The following is a 21,572-nucleotide window of genomic DNA, read 5'->3' on the forward strand; positions in this document are numbered from 1 at the left end:
GGTGGCTTCTCTTGTTGCAGAGCCCGGGTTCTAAGCCCAGGGGCTTCAGTAGTTGTGGCCTGCGGGGTCTAGAGCACAGGCTCAGTAGTTGTGGTGCACAGGCTTACTTGCCCCGCGGCATATGGGATCTTCCCAGACCAGGGATCGAACCCGTGTCCCATGCATTGGCAGGTGGATTCTTAACCACTGCACCACCAGGGAAGCCCCCACCATATTCATTTTGACAGGCTCCCCTGATCATTGGATTACATGCCTCTAAGCTCAGATGGCTGGGACTGCCGGTTAAATACAGGGCATCTCATGTGGCATTGGTTCTAATGCTTAGCCCACATAGATTAAAGTAGTACTGAGGTTACAGGTGGAAGAAATGGCACGCTAACTGGGGAGGTAAGAAATCTGGGTTCTGGAGTCAATCCTCTATTGACCCCCAAACTCTAAGAGACGAGAAGCCTTTTTGTCCGCTCCTCTTCCTAACCATTTACCTGATTTAACTGTCAGGGAGGTTGAGAAGAAATAACCACTGACTTACTCCCTGGTTTGGGCTGGGAGTGCACAGTGGGATTTTTGAAAATACTTTTTTTTAAATTATTATTACTGAAGTAAATAATCTTATGGAAATTTGGAAAATGGAAGGAAAAATGACTTTTAAGCCTACTAACCGAATCCATCTATTTCTCATCTGCACATTTTTACAGTTGCAATCATTTGAATCTAGTTTTATAACCTATAATAACATATCATTTACTTTGTTGCTACATAATCTTCATAAATGTTTTTTTAAGACAAGTATTTTCATCTCCATTTTACAGTTGCAGAAACTGATGCTCAGGAGACTGACTTACTAAAGGTCTCACAATTAGTAGGTGATAGAGCTGAGGACCATAAAGAAATTGTAGTTTATAATGCCTAAAATCTTGTAACTGTTACAAGGTTGTATTTACATATGTGGCTATTTCTAGTAACCATTTACCCATCAACATCCCATTATCTCTTGCCACGTGACAAACCACCCCAAAACTTAATGCCTTAAAACAATGATTGCATTTATTTTTCTCATGAATTTGTAATTTGGGCAGGGCTTGGCAGGGACAATTTGTCTTTGCTTCCCAGGGCATATCTGGGGTGGCTTGAGACTGGTGGCTGGGACCATCTGCAAACTCGCTTACTCACAGGTTGCCAGGTGATGCTGGCTGGGAGCCAGGACAGCAGCTGGGCTGTGGCCAGAACACCTCCACAGGGCCCTTCCCTGTGACTGCTTGGCCGCCTACCACAGTGGTGGCTGGATTCCAAAGGCAAACATGCCAAGAGAAAAGAAACAAGGCAAAAGCTGCCTCTTCTTTTGTGATCATCTGAGAAGTCACACAGGATTGCTTCTGCCACGTCCTACTTGTTAGAAGCAAGTCACTGAAGCCAGCCACTTCCAAGGGAAGGGGAATTAGGCTGCATCTTTTGTTGGCAAGAATATCAAAGAATTTGTGGACATGTTTTAAGACCTCACAATCTGCCCATTGAACATGAATTATTTACATTTCCCCCTACATGTAAGATATACTTACTCACCTCTCTCTAGATCCCTAAAACATTGTACCTACGGTAGCATCAGGCTTGAGGTCCATGATCTGGACACGTAAATCAGGGCTAGGGGTGGCTGAGGCTCCTTGGGTCCCGTCCCCTGTGTGCAGCTTCTCCCAATCTGAAGACCTGTGAATCAAGAGACAAGCCGTCTGTCCACCACACCCAATGCACGATGGCATGTCAAGCTATAGACACTTTTGTTCAAAAAGGAGAAAAATGGGAAGCACACGGCAGTCCCTGGTTCACAGCTGTTCTGAAATCCACCCGAGTGTGTGTTGCCAGTTCCCTGATGAGGACCCGGTCTTCCTTCCTGGAAGTTGTTCACCATAGCTGGACTCGATTCCACCCTTTGAGTCATTTTTCCTTTTCCACTAAAAGTAGTCCATCTTTGTAGCCAAGTAGTTCTCTTAGACTGCTTCGTGCCCTTTGGGAATTCAAAGGCCTGAATGTCCCTCTTGGTCTAAGCTGATTATAATTCTTAAAAAAAAATTTTTTTGTAGGCTTATGAATCAATTTATAACCAACTCTATTTGGCAAAAGCCATACCCACCAATCTCATTTAGCCCTTCTCTACCTCAGTGTCTCCAAAGCTGCTGTCTGAGAACATCCTGATGCTTTGCAGGTCTTTTGTACGCTTGAAAGGGTCAAGGAAGCAACACCTTAAAACTTCCTGAGGTCTTAACAAAGAGTTTTATAGTCACACCCCTGACTTCACCTTTGGGCCGTGTTTCATGACAGGACTCTGGATTTGATCTTCACTTGGAAGCCATTTATTTTGCCATATGAAGAGGTGAGGAAGGAGAAACGGTTACTTCAAACCTAGCAATTCCTGCCTGCTATATATTTAACAGTTCTTTCTTTAGTTTCTCTCTCTTCTTGCGTTCTACTGTAGTCAGTAAGAATAACCAGGCAGCACATGCAAGGCTCTTCCTGAAAATCTCCTTAGATAGGTCATTTGCGTAATTTGGTATATTTTTAGTAAAAGGCGAAAGACTTATGCGTTCTGAAGAGGAACCAGAGTATTGGTGTATTTTTTATCTTCCATGTTACCATAGATGACACTGTTGCTAACTTTCTACCACTATATGACAGCTCCAAATAACATTTCCTCACTTTCCTGTCACCCCTAACCAATAACATCTTCAAGAACCATGAGGTTTTCTTTAACAGTCTCTTGAAGACCCTCCCAAATTCTGCCTGCTGTCCAGTCCTGAAGTCGTTGCTGTATGTTTTCAATTCTCATCGTGATACCAAAATCTGTTCCAGTTATCTGTTGCTACATAACAAACCACCCCAAACCTTCATGGCTTCAAACAGTAATGACATTTGTTTGCTCATTAACCTACAATTTTGGAAGAACTTAGAGAAGACAGTTTCTCTCTGCTGTACTCAGTGTCAGCTGGGCTGGCTACAGGACCGGGGGCTAGAATAACCTGAAAACTCACTCACTCATTCACATGTCTGGTGGCTAATGTTTGGCTGTCCGCTGGGAGCTCATCTCTAACTGTTTTGGGAATACCTACACTTGACCTACATGTGACCTACACGTGAACTTTCCCTGCAACAGCTTGGCTTTGTCACTAAATGGTGAAGGGATTAGGCTCCAAGAGCAAGCATTCCAAGAGAGAGAGCCGGAGGGAAATTTGTCTCCTCAGAAGTCACATAGTATTATTTCTGCCACATTCCATTCTTTAGGCGTGAGTCACTGAGTCTGGCCCATGTATAAGGGGAGGGGAATTGGACTCCACCTTTTCATGGGAACAGTGTCAAAGAATTTGAGGACTTGTTTTAAAACCACCAATAAAAATGTATTCTTAGCTCCATTTTACAGATGTAGAAGCTATAATTCAGAGAGACTGACTTGCTGAAGATCTTACAATTAGTAAGTGATAAAGCTTGGAACCATAGAGTGTACTTTCCATATTTAATTACATAATATGTAATGTACAATTGGTAAAGCATTATAATGCTACAACATTTTACTTAGGAAAGCAGAGCTGTAGATGGGAGGCAAGGTCCAGAAGCTTTCTAGAAGGCCTTTGCACACATAAAATACTCCAATAATGTTAGAAAATACACAGAGCACCAGTCCGTGCATGTAACATCTGCAAAAATCATCAAATGGCACATTTCTGGATTCATATGATCTCAATTATTAATTGAGTGAACATTAAGATGATCTCAGTTGAGCTTTTTCTAGTTTCTTAACACAAGGACGAGAACCCATCAGCCATATGGGTTATTAATCAAGGAACTTGATTATTTCTTGTGTGTAATGAAACAGGAATTTATTTTGCTGTTAGTGTTCTTTTAATGAATCAAACTGTCCTAATGGCCAGAAACATCTTCAGTCCTGACGTCAGAGCACCTAACTAGGTTCTACATTTCTACCAACCACCGTCTAGTTTGACGTACAGTACACCTGCTCCATATTCAGCTAAGATAACTGAGCACAGGGGAGCCCTTTAACATAACATGACATTGGGCTGTTTGGATTCTCATAAAGAGGGAATATGCTCACCAACTTTTGCCCAAAGTTATTTTTGGTCTCCAAGTGAAAGTCTGATTAGTGGTCAGTTTTCCTTGCTGAATGCCTCGTATTTCTTTTTCCCAGATGGCCTTTATTCATGTCTGTGTGTGTTTGCGTTTGAACGTGAGTGCATGTCCTTATGTGAGCGTATCCCAACTAGTTTGTTTCTCAGTTGTTAATAAGTGACAGGCCTTTGAATTTTCTTGGCAAGCACCTTATTGTGCAATGAGGAAAAACAATCAAATGAAGATATATTACAACCAATATAAAGTGCTGTGTCTAGCAATGTAACTAAGTATCTTCTGAGAAGTATAAAAGCAACTTTCCCTGACCTATTATGTCCTTTATGATTATGGTTAGTCTGTGTAGTTTTTCTGAAACAAAACACCAGTTCCTACTGATTTGGGCACATGTTCCCTATATTGGTCAAAATCTATGATCTTACCCATTAGGTACAGTCTTTAATCTCCAAAGACAAAGATGTTTAGCTTAATCTCTCCCTCTCCTGCAGTAATTGCAAACACAATCAACATTGTTTGGTTCAGACTGTGGTTGCCTGAAAAGAATAATGTATTGTACTTCAAGGAAAACAAGGCATTTAGACAATCATGCTTAGGAATTTACCACCATGATCTGCAAGTTTCCCCGTTGCTTTGGCTCAGGGTTTCTCCCTTTTGCTCCCTTCCCCCAGGCTGTTCTGAGCCATGTGGGTTTGGTTTGGGTCCATCTCCAACTCTTTCCTCTATTTATCCCTTACCACGGTCTTGCCTTTTTGTTACAAGGAGCCACCCACTTCCTCTCTCCTTTCTAGAGTCCTCCATATCTAGATTACAAAGTTTTACTCCACCCTTAAACCTTGAGAATTCTAGATAATTCTATTGCAGAAAAATGGAAATGGTGGTGTAAATTAAATTGAGTGCAAGTCTGTAAAATAACATAGACTCACATCATTCCAGCATGAGCCTAGGTCAGTGCCTGCGCACACAGGAGAGCCTCAGTAAATAATTTTTTAAAATAACTTTATTTATTTATTTCTGGCTGTGTTGGGTCTTCTTTGCTGTGCGTGGGCTTTCTCTAGTTGCGGCGAGCAGGGTCTACTCTTTTTTGGGGTGCGTGGGCTTCTCATTGCGGTGGCTTCTCTCGTTGCAGAGCACAGGCTCTAGGTGTGCGGGCTTCAGTAGCTGTGGCACGTGGGCTTCAGTAGTTGTGGCATGCAGGCTCAGTAGTTGTAGCACACAGGCTCTAGAGCGCAGGTCCAGTAGTTGTGGCGCACGGGCTGAGTTGCTCCGCGGCATGTGGATCTTCCTGGACCAGGGCTCAAACCCGTGTCTCCTGTATTGGCAGGCAGATTCTTAACCACGCGCCCCCAGGGAAGCCCCAGTAAATAATTACTGAGTCAATAAGAAGGGTCTGTTTTTGGAGAGGATAGAGATCAAGGAACTTTTTCTAGGCTACACTCCTGGACGATGATAGCGTTCTTACCAGAATCCAGATCTTCCTGTTTTGTCCAGTTCTCATGCTTCTACACTGCCCAGATTCCAGTAATTTGCATTACCTTCAGAAACTTTCAACATTTATGCCTCTGGGGATCTGGGAGATCAACAGTGCTGCAAAGCACGAGGATCCTTGGGCCATTCTGGTGTCTGACCAAGTTGGGTTTTTAGCAGATGCTTTGGTGCCTCTTTCCTGATGTTAACAAAGCATTTATTTTGATTTTAAAAATATTGTCTTTGATTTCTTGTTAAATTAGACTAAACCAAGATTTGGATGATGTCAACCAGGCAGATGGATTTCTAATAAAACATAATTTTAAGTACTTGTAAATGTTTATCTTAGTACAAAAGTAATGCATGTTAATTATAGGAAATACACATAAAACAAAAAGAGGTAAATTTTAAATGCCCATTATCCTACTCTGACCCAAAGAGAACCATTATTAACTAATTAACTATTGGGTATATTATGCTTTCAGTTATGTATATATGCACATTCACGTTTACAAATTGTTTCATATATTATTTTACTTAACAATATTTTTCCATATTGTTAAGTATTCACCTACAACACAATTTTTGACATAATGTTTTTATAGCATAACATTGTATTTGTCCATTCTATTGGACACTGTTTCCAAAGACAAGAAATCTTTAAAGAAGATTTGCCATACAGATAGTCAAGACAAGAATGATTCTCGGTCTCCATTTGCACCTGCTTCCAATCCAGTGCTCTGGAAATACGAGAACGCAGCGGCCATGCACTGGGTTGCCTCTGGGAGCAAGGATCCAGCAGATAGCCAGAGGAAAACGGCTCTCGACCACCGATGCTCTGGGTTCCTCTTCTCGTCCTCCTTGAAGGAGGACCAGAGATTTTCACAACCTACAGATCTTGTGGGCTCCCTTCTTGAAATCAATCAAGTATTTGTACTTGGGAAGATCATGAACCCAAGAAATGAACAGGGAGTGGGGAGAACAACTTTATACATTTAATATAATTATGGAGGGTGGAAATAGAATTTTTAAAGTCTTTTTAATGAAGCAAAGAAACATGTATGCAGGGGGGTTTTTTGGTTGTTGTTTGTTTGTTTTTTATTTTTGGCTGTGTTGGGTCTTCATTGCTGCGCACGGGCTTTCTCTAGTTGCGGTGAGCAGGGCTACTCTTTGTTGTGGTGCACAGGCTTCTCATTGCGGTGGCTTCTCTTGTTGGAGAGCACAGGCTCTAGGCGTGCGGGCTTCAGTAGTTGTGGCTCGCGGGCTCTAGAGCACAGGCTCAGTAGTTGTGGCGCATGGGCTTAGTTGCTCCGCGGCATGTGGGATTCTCCCTGGACCAGGGCTTGAATCCGTGTCCCCTGCATTGGCAGGCAGATTCTTAACCATTGCGCCACCAGGGAAGCCCACATGTATGCAGTTTTGCATGCTGATTTAAACTGACAAACTGCAGGTTAGGGAGACGTGTGTGTGTGTGTGTGTGTGTGTGTGTGTGTGTTTGTGTGTGTGTGTGTATGAGAGAGAGAGACAGAGACAGACAGACAGACAGAGACAGAAAATGGGAGTGGAAGGCTAGGTAAGGAAAGAATGATTTTCTATCTCGTGGGAACTGAATCTTAATCACCACTCCACACTCTTGCACACACTTGAGTTGTGTTTGTACTTTTGCTCTCCCTGGAATGAATAAAGTCACACTTAAAAGTTGTCACTACTCCCCTTGCCTCAGCCCTCTTTTACTTTCCTTCCTCCTCCCTATCTTGCCACGTGTTAGTGTGAATGGCTTTTGATGAGAGAAAAACAGAAGGGTTAGGGCACTGAGAAACTAGGGAGGGAAGACACTAAGAAAAAAGGTCAGTGAGGACTTCTCTGGTGGCGCAGTGGTAAGAATCCGCCTGCCAATGCAGGGGACACAGGTTCGATCCCTGGTCCGGGAAGATCCCACATGCCACGGAGCAACTAAGCCCGTGAGCCACAACTACTGAGCCTGAGCCCTAGAGCCCGTGAGCCACAACTACTGAGCCCGTGTGCCACAACTACTAAAGCCCACGTGCCTAGAGCTCGTGCTCCGAAACAAGAGAAGCCACCGCAATGAGAAGCCCCCGTACCGCAACGAAGAGAAGCCCTGGCTCACTGCAACTAGAGAAAGCCCACACGCAGCAACGAAGACCCAACGCAGCCAAAAAAAAAACAAAAACAAACAAACAAAAAAAGGCCAGTGAGCCAGGATGGGAAGTTTAATTCAGCCTAGGACCAGCCCCACAATCCCACTGTCCAGGCACAGAGGGAAGCAGCTCTCAGCAATTCTGCGGCCCCGCCCCACCTTCTCTTTCCCACCATCGGCCATCTCTCTTGCTATCTGCTTCTCTTGGTGATTAACCCTTCATAAACATTCAACATCTATCTATCTATCTGGCCCTACCATAAGCCTGGGGGTGCAAATTCAAACTCTCTACACTTACAGAAATCAGGAAGGGAGAGCCAAAGAGCAACAGGTACAGTCTGATAAGAAGGGCTTGTGGCAGGAGCAGGGTTCTTTGAATGCTCTGAGGAGAAATGCTCCACCCAGACCAAGGGGTAGTGGGACCAGGAGCACAGGAGAGGAGAGGGAGCCAGAGAGGGGTTTTCCTAGGTGATGCCTGATTCGAGTTTTAGATGAGATGCTGAGGTTAGCAAGGCGCAGAAGGTGGGGCAATGTTTGGCCTGTTTTGCCAGCTCCCGACCATCTTGTAAGCTATTTCAGGGAGGTGCTTGGTCCTAAGCCTCGCAGGCAACCACTACGTAAAGCAGTTAATTTGCCGTATCAACATAGTATTGTAAACCAGAATAGAATTGCAGAGACTATTATGCTATACAATAGGGCCTTACGTACTGTGTGTACTTCACACACTAGTAACCAGTATTAGCTTCACAAGATCTTTTCCACCCTTTTTCACCTCTGCTTCCCTCTTCTACTTCACAATCTGTTTTTTTCTGAAAAGAGATATGATTTCTGTACTAAGGAGGGAAATTAACTTATCCCAAAAACATCACCTGGGACAAGATCTATATGCTTTTCTCAAATGGATATTAGATGATATTATGCAATTAATTTATTTTTAGGAGATGCAAGCTGAAGTATCTCTGGGTAAAGTCTTATGTTTGCAACTTACCTTAAAAACTATGGTGGGGAAGGAGACTGGGAGAGACACAGAGAAAGAGAGAGAAAGCAAATGTGGGAAATGCAAAATGTAAATCATTATAGAGGATATATGTGTTTATTATACTATTTTTCAATTATTCTACAGATTAAAATTAAAAAATAAAAAGTTGGGAAAATACAAATGGGTTTCTCACTTGGAACAAAGTACTGAATTGGTCAGTAGTAGATTCCTTTCAGAGTCCATGTAAAAAATGCCTTTGCCTTCACATGGTGCATATCACCTCATGAACCTATCTCTGTACATATTTGTTTTATCTGTATTCCCATCTCTAAGTGTCAAGCTGCCAGAATACAATCTCATATTCAGAATTTTTCTCTTGTCCAGTGGCACAAACCTAGATGTTCAGACATTTTAAGTGGTGAACACAATCACTTAATATTACCTTACAATTCTTACCTTATAACGAAGGTCAAACTCGTCTTAATTGCAAGGTGTTTAAAGCAGGTATGTTTTCTACAGCATTTAATTAAGTGAGCATTAAATCTAAGTGGATGATAAGCAAGGTCTGGATTTGGCAAGAAGTTGTAAGGGCACCTTGAATAAGGCGGTCCTCTGATCAGCTTTTCCCAAAGCAAAGCAGTCATTTTGCAGCTGTTCCATTAAAACAAACAAACAAACAAACAAGACCTTTCTGGTCAAAATCAGTTAGCAAAATACTGCACATTATATTGTCTGTCTTGGAGATTCATATTATATATTAGCAATTAAAAGTGTTGCAAAGTTCTAGTTTCTAGTAATGGAGGAGTAGCTTCTATTGGATAAACGCTTCCACAGATAACAACTAAAAGTTCTGGAAAAAATATTTTTTAAAAACTACCTGAAAGGGCTTCCCTGGTGGCGCAGTGGTTGAGAGTCCGCCTGCCAAAGCAGGGGACACGGGTTCGTGCCCCGGTCTGGGAAGATCCCACATGCCGCAGAGTGGCTGGGCCCGTGAGCCATGGCCACTGAGCCTACGCATCCGGAGCCTGTGCTCTGCAACGGGAGAAGCCACAACAGTGAGAGGCCCGCGTACTGCAAAAAAAACAAAACAAAACAAAAACAAAACAAAACAAAACAAAAAAAACTACCTGAAGACACTGCAAAGCAATGAAAACCAGACAGAAATTGGAGTACAGCCTATGTTTGTAAAAAGGGAATGGCACTAGATAAGTTTCCATTTTTAGCTTTTTTGCTGAGGGAAGACCCTGGTCTCTGTAAAGCAAGGAGGCTGAAACTCAACAGAAAACACTGTTTTACTTGGTTGAAGAACCAGAGGACAAAATTCAGTGTGACCACAGGAGCTTGAAAGAAGGGGGAGGATCCTGGGAAGAACAGAGCCTATAAGGGAGAGCCTTAAATTCTACACATAAACTCTACTCACATCTTTGGCTGCCCTTGAACTATATATGCATGGGTAGATTCCAAGCAACTCATCTAAGCTAAAAGAATTGAGCAGAAACTTCAGCTGCTGCTTGCTGCAAGATAAATAGTGTATAGTGTCAGTCTGACCAAGTTAACTGCCTATTAAAACAAAAGGTCAATATTCTTTAGAGGAATATAACAGAACACAGAGTCTCTTCAACCATTCACAATGTCTAGGATACAATAAAAATTGGTAGACATACAAAGAAATACCTAAATGTGTCCAAATTCAAGAGAAAAGGCAATCAATGGGAACTCATTTCAAAATGATCAAGACATTGGTATTAGTAAACAAAGACTATAAAGGGGCTATTGTAGTTATGCTCAGGGATAGAAATGGAAACATGCTTGTAATAAATGGACAAAGAAATTCATGCCAATACACATCACAATCAAACTTCCAAAAACAAAAGACAAAGGAAAAATCTTGAAAGCAACAAGAGAGAAAACAACCTGACCTATAAGGGAAAAACAATTTAAATGACCACAGATTTCTCATCAGAAACCTTAGAGGCCAGAAAGGAATGGGGTAACATTTTCCAAGTGCTGAAAGAAAAAACTGTCAACCCAGAATTCAATATTCACTGGGAATATCCTTCAAGAATGAAGAGGAAATAAAGTCATTCTCAGACAAAGGAAAACTAAGAGAATGTGTTGCCAGCAGACGTACCCTAAAAGAAAGGTTAAAGAATGTTTTCTAAAAAGAAAGTAATCTTGGAACATCAGGAAGGAAAGACTAACAGTGGAGAGAGTACATATATAGGGTAAATACAATAGATTTCCTCCTAATCTTGGGTCTTCTAAACTTTGTTTGATGGTTGAATCAAAAATTATAATACTGAGGGCTTCCCTGGTGGCACAGTGGTTAAGAATCCGCCTGCGAATGCAGGGGACACAGGTTCGAGCCCTGGTCCAGGAAGATCCCACATGCCGTGGAGCAACTAAGCCCGTGCACCACAACTACTGAGCCTGCGCTCTAGAGCCGGCGAGCCATAACTACTGAGGCCACAACTACTGAGCCCGCGTGCCATGACTACCGAAGCCCATGCGCCTAGAGCCCGTGCTCTGCAACAAGAGAAGCCACCGCAATGAGAAGCCTGCGCACCACAATGAAGAGTAGACCCCGCTCACCGCAACTAGAGAAAGACCGCGCACAGCGACGAAGACCCAATGCAGCTAAAAATAAAATAAATAAATAAATGTATTAAAAAAAATTATAATACTGTCTGATGTGATTCTCAATCGGTAGAGGAAATATTTAAAACAACCATAATAAAAATGGGTGGGGAGGGAAGGTAGAGAATATAAATGGTGTGGGGGGAGAGGAAGTGGATGAGAATATAAAAGAGTACCACGAGAGATCTTTGTGGTGTTGTAATAGTTCTGGATCTTGATTGTGGTGGTGATATCATGAATCTACACATGATAAAGTGGCATAGAACTATATACTCACATTGTTCCAATGCCAATTTTATATTATACTATAATTACATAAGATATAATCATTGGGGCAAACTGGGTCAAATACCTCTGTACTACATTTGAAACTTCCTGTGAGTCTATAATTATTTCAAAATTAAAATTTCGGTTTTCTTTTTTTTTTTTTAGTAGAAGAGGGGATATAAAATATAGAAATGTAAAATGACTTAAACTCTTATTTACTAAAAATGTATATAATTTTAAAAAATGAACAGAGCCTCAGTGACCTGAGAACAATATCAAAAGCTCAAACACATTCTAAATGGAGTTCTAGAATGAGAAGAGAGAATGGGGCAGAAAAATATTTTAAGACACAATGGCTAAAAATTTCCCAAATTTGATAAAAGACGTAAATTTATAGATTCAAGAGGCTCAGTAAACGCAAAGCATAATTTAAAAAAAAAAATGTACACCCAGGTATATCACAATTAAACTACTGAAAGCAAAGATAAAAAGAAAATCTTGAAGCACCGAACTGATCTCTCTGTGCTATGTGGCTGCTTCCCACTAGCTATCTATTTTACATTTGGTAGTATATATAAGTCCATGCCACTCTCTCACTTCGTCCCAGCTTACTCTTCCCCCTCTCCATGTCCTCAAGTCCATTCTCTACATCTGTGTCTTTATTCCTGTCCTGCCCCTAGTTTCGTCAGAACCATTTTTTTTTTTTTTTTTTTTAGATTCCATATATATGTGTTAGCATACAGTATTTGTTTTTCTCTTTCTGACTTACTTCACTCTGTATGACAGACTCTAAGTGGCCAGGAACAAAAGACACATTACCTACAAGGAAACAATAATACAACTGATTATTGTCTTCATTTGTTTGTTTGTTTGTTTTTGGCCACGCCTCCTGGCTTGTGGGATCTTAGTTCCCCCACCAGAGATCAAACCTGGGCCCCAGCAGTGAGAGTGCCGAGTCCTGACCACTGGACCGCCAGGAAATTCCCCTGACTACTGTCTTAACATTATAAATTATTGAGGCCAAAACACAGTAGAATGACATCTTTAGGGTGCCAAAATGAAAAATCTGTCAACCCAGAATTCTACGTCTAGTGAATACATCCTTCAAAAATGAAAATTATATAGACTATTTTTAGAAAAATGAAACCAAAGAAGAATTTATCATCAACAGACCTGCACTAAAGAATTACCAAAGGAAAAAAAAAAAAAAGAATTACCAAAGGAAGTTCTTCAGGATGACGATAAATGATGCCAGATGGAAACAGACTTCAGGAAGGAATGAAGAACACTGGAAAAGAAAATATGTGGGTAAGTTTTAAAAGGTTATTTTTTTACTTCTGCATTTCTTCTTTCTTTTTTTTTTGTAAGAAGATTTTTAGTTTGAAATATGGTCTGAGCAACATGAGTGTAGTATGTCTTCATTTCTTTAAAATACTTACGATTATATAAAGCAAAACTTTTAACACTATATTGTGGGTTTATAATATATCTAGTTGTAATACAGATGACAAGAATGCAAAGTTGGTTCAATATTCATAAATTCATCAAGGTATTTCACCATGTTAACAGAATTAAGGAGAAAAGTAATATGATTATTTCAGTTGATGCAGAAGAATCATTTGACACAATTTAACAATTTCACTCATGACTTCCAAAAAAAATTCAGCAAATTAAAGTTCATCAACTGGATGAAGGTCATACATGATATATTTAATGATAAAATATTGAATACTTTCCCTTTATGATAGTGAACAAACTAAGAATGTCCCCCACACCAATTTACTGATGTTTGCAACATTTTGAAATGTATAAAAATTTAAGATCGAGTATTTGATGAATAAAGGGATGGATACATAGAAATATGATAAAGCTAATATAGCAATTGTTAATTATAGACTCTAGGTGGTAGGTATGTGAATGTTGTTCACTCTGTAATTCTTCAACTTCTCTGTATGTTTGAAAATGTTGAACAACAAGGTCCTATTTTATAGCACATGGAACTATATTCAACATCCCGTGATATATATATGAATAACTGAATCACTGCTGTACACCAGATACTAACACAACATTGTAAATAAACTATACTTCAATTAAAAACAACAACAACAGGGCTTCCCTGGTGGCGCAGTGGTTGAGAGTCCGCCTGCCGATGCAGGGGACACGGGTTTGTGCCCCGGTCCGGAAGGATCCCACATGCCACGGAGCGGCTGGGCCCGTGAGCCATGGCCACTGAGTCTGTGTGTCCGGAGCCTGTGCTCCGCAACGGGAGAGGCCACAACAGTGAGAGGCCCGCATACTGCAAAAAACAACAACAACAACAACAAAAAAAACACAATAAATGTTGGCTTGCCTGCCCCCGCAAAAAAATGTTCATAATAAATGTTGAGGGAAAGTCTGCAAAGTCTTACATTAGAGAAATATGTTTGTTTGTTTAACTCTGTTTCCCAAGCTTCTTTTTTCAACAAAACAAAATAAACAAAACCCCTAAGGAGAATGTAATAAGCCCTGCAGAACGTACTCTGGAAAACACTTCCTATTTAAATTTAGTTTACACCCATTTAGCTTTTTAAAATAAGAATGGTGTTTCACATCCATTGATCTGTAACAAACCACCCCAAAACATAGTGGCTTAAAATGAGGACAATTTGTTGTTTCTCATGATTTTGTGGGTTGACTGGAGCTCACCTGGGTAGTTCTGTTGATCTCACCTGGAATCTCTCATGCATCTGAGCTCATCTGAAGCTTGAACATCCAAGATGACTTCTCACCCTCCAAGGTCTCTCTTCGGGTAGCCTTCAGGTGGTCTAGTCTAACCTTCCTCAATAGCATAATGGCTCAACTCCGAGAAAAGAAAACAGAAGTTGTGAGTTCAGTAAGAGTTTGTGGATCTTCACTCTAGTACCTACCATTAATTTGAGTTGGCCATCTCCCTAAGACTCCTCCACTGTCTACTTGTGTTTCCTGTCATCTACTATCAATTCTTCCTCTCTACCATCAGCATTGTCTCTTTACCACATTGTTCTTGATTTCTCATCATTTCAGCCTGCCACGAAATATCATGGCCCTACCTCATGATCTAGACCAGGGATTGGCAAACTTTGGGCCTATGGGTCCAATATGACCTGCATAAATAAATAAATCTTTTTGGTAAGTAAATACAAAATAAGTAATAAGTAAATAAGTAAATAAAGCTTTATTGGATCACAGTCATATTCATTCACTATTGTCTGTGGTCTCTACTGGCTACAATGGCACAGTTGAGTAGTTGCAACAGAAACTGTGTGGTCCACAAAATCCATCTGGCTCTTTAGAGACTTTTTCCTGATCCCTTATGGCTCCTGTCTCTAGGCATTCATTTAGCTTCCATTCTCACTGACTTATTCTTGAAATATTTCCCAGTTCAAGTTCCTAGAAGAGAGAAAACCAAAATCCTCTGAAATGCTTATTCCTCAATCTGGAATGAAATGAAAGAGGACATTCCCATTTCATGACAGGCCACTCCATCGTGTGTTGGCCAGCTACGGAGAGGCTGCATGTGGGCAACGTGTTCTGTCCCCGCCTCATCCAATTAGCTGTGACTGAGGAAATGCAGGTAATATGTAGTCAGTAAAATGGAGCTGCCTGGAGGGATCGGGGCATGGTGGGCACTATTACATGTCTAGCACAACTGCAAATTGAACTGAATGAGCTGATATATGTAAAATTATATGACAATGTGCTTGAGCCATACATTTAAAAAGTGTCAAAAGTACTTGCCAATTAATATCAATCTGAAATGAAATAGTACCCCTGAAATTAATAATATAAATCAGTGACAAAACATGATGTAACTTATACAAATTCAATTCACACAATATCATGGCTCTATTGCATAACAGGACATATACTATTATGGTGTGATTATACCTACACATCATAAAATACCATTAACATTTCCCAGGTGGCAAAAAGTAGGTGAAAAAAAGACTAAATGAGAGACATCCCTGGTGGTCCAGTGGTTAAGAATCCGCCTTCCAATGCAGGGGATGCATGTTCCATCCCTGGTCTGGGAACTAAGATCCCACTTGCAACGGGTCAACTAAGCCCGTGTGCTGCAACTACTGAGCTCGCACACTCTAGTGCCTGCAAGCCACAACTAGAGAGACGCCCACACTGCAATGAAAGATCCCGCATGCCACAACTAAGACCCAATGCAGCCAAATAAATTAATTAATTATTTTAAAAAGACTAAATGAACAGTTAAATTAAGATTCAATGAGTATTGGCACTACTTAGATGCTAATTATCCTTTTTTATTTGGAAAAAAAATCCAACAATTCATCCATTATGAATTATGTATTTTCTCAAGGATACATTACTATGAACACAGAATTCTGTAATAACCAGCACTTTTAATAGGTTTTTTCCCAACTTAAACTGCGTCTGCTTTGATTGCTTACATCTTGGCTCCCTTCCACACTATAGAGTATAGTTCCAGCTCAGATCCTCTATGGAGGACACCATGACAGTTTTGAAACAGTCCTCTGATCCTTTTAGCAATGTAAAAGGTATGGTACTCAGAGTACAATTTATAGAGAAATCTGACAGCGTTTTCAATAAGCAAACTTTTAAAAAAAATTTTCCCCATTGAAAAACAAACAAAAAAACCTGGGAAAGAGACTTTCAGAGCAACGCCTACAGGGACTTCCCTGGCAGTCCAGTGGTAAGACTCTGTGCTTCCAATGCAGGGGGCATGGGTTCAATCCCTGGTCAGGGAACTAAGATCCCACATGCCATGTGGTGTGGACGAAAAAAAAAAAAGAACAATGACTACAACTTCTTCAACTTCTTGTCTGGACAAATTGTAACATACACAAATAGCTTCCAAAATAACTTTTATTACTATATAAAAACAAAGTCAAGAAAAAATAGATGCATTTTTTTCTACAAAATTATAAAATATTCAGGCTATTTAATATTTTTCCATAAATGTGTTGAGATAAAAAGGCAAATTTAAACATAGAAATCTTTTCCACATAAAGTTTTCAGGTACCTTGTAGGGGATAAAGAATAGTTTTTCTTCTACTTTCCTATGTGTAGCTCTAAGACATAGCAGTTACAGCTTTCTGTCAGAGTTACCTAAAAAAGGACATACAAAGATAAAAATTCCATCATGTTGCAATAAAATTAGCAAAAAACTTTACTTTGGGCTTTCAGATTTGGCAGTTGTAGTCAACCGGTATTGCACTGGAATTTCCAACTCAGCAGGGAAAAGAGCCTAATTAAAAACAAGGCATCCTCTTAATTTTTGTCCTTTAGAAAAGCAGTCCCCAACCTTTTTGGCACCAGGGACCGATTTTGTGGAAGACAATTTTTACATGGAAGTGGGGGGGTGATGATTCAGGCAGTAATGCAAGCGATGGGGAGCGATGGGGAGTGGCAGATTACGCTTCGCTCGCTCACTCGCCTGCCGCTCACCTCCTGCCGTGCAGCCCAGTTCCTAACAGGCTGTGGACTGGTACTGGTCCTCGGCCCAGGGGTTGGGGACCCCTGCTTTAGAAAACAGAAACCACTTGTCAGTATTCCTTAAAAAGTACAATTACCTTTTTTGTCATTTGATCGTAAGCTCTGAGATGCTGTTTCCAACCCACACAGCTTAAATGAAACCACGAGAGGAAAGGGAAGAAGGTGATTTGGAGGGTGGATTCAGTTTGACACAAGGTGCACAGGAAGCTGTACACTTTTGATAACATTAACTCAAAAAGTATATTCATCTGAGTTTCTCAATAAACCCTTTGAGACAAAAGGCTTTAGTGTTGATTTAGATGAATGTTAAAGCGTTTTTTTTCTGAAATTAGATTATGGGGTAAGCCAAGCCAGACTATCTCTGCAGGTGATATAAGCTATAATTATTTGGGAAGATTTCAATCACTGTTTTAGAACCGATACCTAAGGCTTTCTTCTCCCCTGTTCTTTTTGTGGGCTTTTTAAAGAGAAATTTTGGGGGGAGATGCTTTAGGCAGGACAAACCAGCTTTTGAAAGATAAAGGTACAATTATCATTAGAATAAAAAGCCCATTAAAAGAAGAGTCTCAAACAGAAAGGTTTTCTAGATATATTTGACTATGCATTGTTTTCATAAAGGTTGAGAAAGAAAGAGAAGAAGTTCCTATAATATCTGTAAGATTACCCTCACATTAGCCCACAAGAGGGATAAAATAAAGGGCTGAGATGAGGGGTGTTCAGATACTTCTCAATGGAGCAGAATAGTCTAGTGCCAAATCCATAATTAACTTTTAACTAATAACCTCTTTCTTGGCCTATATGAAATGGAATGGCAGCTTCAATCCTTGGGGCTGCCACTATCCCCTTCCCCCTAAAAAGCCCTGGAATTTTGTGCACCTCTATGTAATGAAATATCCATTCACCAAAATATGTTTGTGTGTGACAATGCAATTATTCCTTCCACTTAGCACCCTAACTGTAGCATGCTCTACTTATACTGAATTTATGTGTCTACTACGTGCCAGGCATTGGGCTGGGCACTAGGGATTCTTACAACACTATTGCCAATTTTGGAAACAATTAAGAAAACAGTGTTTTGGTGAGGGACTCTTGAATGGATATTGTGAAGCTTCAGGGATGTGATGGAATATAGTTTGTACTCAGTCTATGGAAGTAATTACCAGTTACCCTAAAAGGAAATTCACTAAGCACCAAAAATGTTAAGTTTATTTGGTGTAAACTGTATGGTTTAAAATTGCAGGGAAACCAAAAATCAATCCCAAATGAAAAGCAACATTTCAGCATAGGCGCCACTCTAGGTTTTAATTTAAGTCAGCCCAGAGCCTAGACAGAGGCCTCATGCATGAAAACTGTCATCTCTGAGTCTTAATTCGCTACTGAGAACCAAAGCACAAGATGTCCCCTAAAATTCCACCCAAATCAGGAGGGACCCTAGCTTTTGCCCCTGGGGAAGGGCAGACCATGAAGTCCATCTCTCCTATCTCCAAACCCAAAGCTGTTCAGCAGCGATATTGTTGCCTAAACCTTTCTTTGCTACCAAGACAGATTTAAGATCAAAGGGGCATCAAGGTAAGCCATGGCTTGTTGCCCGTGGCAGGGTGCCCATGATGAATTTCCAGGTAAGGGTAGGCCTTTCTCCTTGGTTATTTGGGAAATCTGCCTTGGAAACAGAGCCAGAAGGTAAATTTTAACAACTCTACTGCATTCCACCAAATGAAGTTTATCCACGGGTGGGTCAAAACAGGTATAAATTAGCATGTAACAGAAAAAACAGCATAGTGAGGTGGTTAGGATCATGGACTGAACTGAGGTGCCAAGGTTTTGAATCTCAGTTTCACCACTTATGAGATGTGTGACCTTGGGCAAGTTACTAACCTCTCCAAGCCTCAGATCTCTCATCTGTAAAATGGAGCTTTTAATGGTGCCTACCGCAAAAGTTTTGTCTGGGGGTTGAATTAGCTAAGATTTATAAAGTGCTTAGAATAGTGTCTGACACTTAGTAAGTTCCATGTTTAAAAAACCCAGAAACTTGGGGAAAAGTGCTCTTTAAGGTTTGTGGAGTCGTTTATACTGCTTAAGCATTCAGGCATATTCTCATCCTAATTAAGTTTAGAATCTGGATCATAAAGTATACCAAACCCAAGGAAGCCTTGGGATTAAGTCAGTTTTGGAAAAACTTCCAGGTCCGACCAGGCAAGATCTTCAGCTACCTACAGCCCTATCACTGCTCCAAAATGCCCTAATACAAACCCTGGTCTCCAGGGCCAATCTAAGGATAAACCAGCTGGGGAGGGAGCAAAGGGTAGGCACAGGGAAAAGGGAACCAGTTACTTTCCTAATTTTTTTCTGTGCTCTAGTCATGACATCTGTGTAGCATTAACCCTGTCCCACATATGCATGATCTGATTCCAAAACTTTACAACTGGACTCCCAGAATTAACAGAAAATGACGGCATGACAAGAGGCCAGGGAAGCTGCCAGTTTATCAAATTTACCAACCAATAGATACATTTTGATCATCTGTTCTATGCAAGGCACTGTGCTAAATGCTTTGGTCCTCAAGAACAAGGTAATATAACCACAGTTTACACCTGCTGTTATTTACATTGATCATCTCCCTTCCAATTCAGGTAAGTTCATAGGCCTCAACCAATACAAATGCTTTCAAGAAATCCTACTTTACGATTAGAATAAATATTGAGTCTGTGGAGCTCAATCATCTTACAGCTAAATAAGAGAAGCTAAACTGTAGAACTAATGGAAGTTATATGGCTACATCTCTAGCCCATTTTACATGGTGGATCTCTGTCCAGCCTCATCAAGGGTGATGTTTCTTTTCCTTGCTGCTGCTTCACTGTTTAACTCTGAATCTGATTTGTCCATATTGCCAAAGTTCATTGCCATGGAACCTTCCATTCCCTCTGGAGCGCCTCCGTTTGGCTGAAGAAGGACAGAATTTGGTTCTTTAGGACGTTTCCATTGTGGTCTGGTGACTATCCAAAAAATGAGCGCCCCAAACACCAGAATCAGAAGGCCGAGGGTATTTGTGAAAACACCTTCTGGTGGGAATGTACTGTATGCAGGATTTTTCCTGCAAAAAAGGAGAGAGTGTGTCCAATTACAAATAGGGTGATACACCAAGGGGGGAAAGCTGGGAGGGAGGGGGAGGATGAATTGGGAGATTGGGATTGACATATATACACTAATATGTATAAAATACGTAACTAATAAGAAACTGCTGTATAAAAAAATAAAATTAAATTTAAAAAAATTAGGGTGATACAGCAACATGCCAAACAGTCTTGAATTTATCTGCTCAAAATGCACACTGGTACAGCTTCAATGTAAATTCCCTTAAAGCTTGACATTAAGAAGAAATTTAAGATATGCTATAATTCACTCAATGGATTAGTATGAAATTGTTAAAAATCATAAGTATGAAAATAATATAGCATCTAAAACACCTGTATCACTTAAAATTTTTAAAATGATACAAAAATGTAGGTATATCATAATTACAGTTAATATAAAAACATACACATCAAAACGATTGAAAGGGCATGCATAACTTCAATAGTTGTTTTGTAAGAGTAGTGCAATTTGTTGGACTGTTTGGCTTTTCTTCCAAGCATTATTAATGTTATATCACATGTATAATATAATACATTTCTAAAATATTTAAATTTTCTATTTTCAACATTTAAAAATTTTTGTTACATTTATATTTGTCCAATGAACAAGTATTTAACATTTTGTAGCTTAAGAATTGCAATTAGGAAAACTATGCAACTTACAGGGCAAAAATCAGTTTCTCCGTCACTCCCATAAGTACTGTTGCAATCACTGTTCCAAAGACGAGAAGTCCAGAATAAACATGTATGGGCATGAGAAGTGCTCGGAGAGAAAGTGGAGCCCAAGGAAGCAGAAAGACAAAAAAACCTAGGAGAAGCTAAACATCAAAAAGTACAAAAGTTATCAATTAATTGTAAGTTTTAACTAATTTTAAAATTATTATAGAAGCAATATGTACAAAATGAGAAAACATTTCATATAGAACCAAGGGCATAAAATGAAGTTTCCCCATTCCAGTTCCACTCACTCTCTCGAGTATCCTTCCAGAAAATTTCTATGACTAAACAAGCGTGTGTGTGTGCACACATGTGTGTTTAAAAAGAGAGTAAGTCAGACATAGAAAACAAACTTATGGTTACCAAAGGGATGAAATAGGAGGTTGGGACTAAAATATACACACTACTGTATAAACAGCACAGATAAACAACAAGGACCTACTGTATAGCACAGGGAACTATACTCAATACCTTGTAATAACCTATAATGGAAAAGAATCTAAAAAAGAATATATATATGTGTGTGTATGTGTATATATATACAGTGTGTGTGTATATATACATACATATATATATATAAAAA

The 21,572-nt window shown here is 40.1% G+C and overlaps 1 protein-coding gene across 3 annotated transcripts in view; it reads right to left on the minus strand.

Annotated features, from left to right (window-relative positions):
• Positions 1 to 19,043: 19,043 nt before the first annotated feature.
• Positions 19,044 to 21,572, minus strand: part of CYBRD1 (cytochrome b reductase 1) — a 36,261-nt gene continuing 33,732 nt past the window's right edge. For 2 of the 3 annotated variants that reach the window (XM_033860024.2, XM_019922510.3), the window contains exons 3-4: positions 20,936 to 21,090; positions 19,044 to 20,232 (exon numbers count right to left, since the gene is read on the minus strand). In XM_033860024.2, the coding sequence (XP_033715915.1) occupies positions 19,932 to 20,232; positions 20,936 to 21,090 (456 nt within the window). In that variant the 3' untranslated portion in view covers positions 19,044 to 19,931. The remainder of the gene's footprint in view (positions 20,233 to 20,935; positions 21,091 to 21,572) is intronic. The other variant, XM_019922511.3, reaches the window with a different exon arrangement.

Source organism: Tursiops truncatus, chromosome 7 (assembly GCF_011762595.2).
Source record: "Tursiops truncatus isolate mTurTru1 chromosome 7, mTurTru1.mat.Y, whole genome shotgun sequence".
NCBI classification, from domain to species: domain Eukaryota; kingdom Metazoa; phylum Chordata; class Mammalia; order Artiodactyla; family Delphinidae; genus Tursiops; species Tursiops truncatus.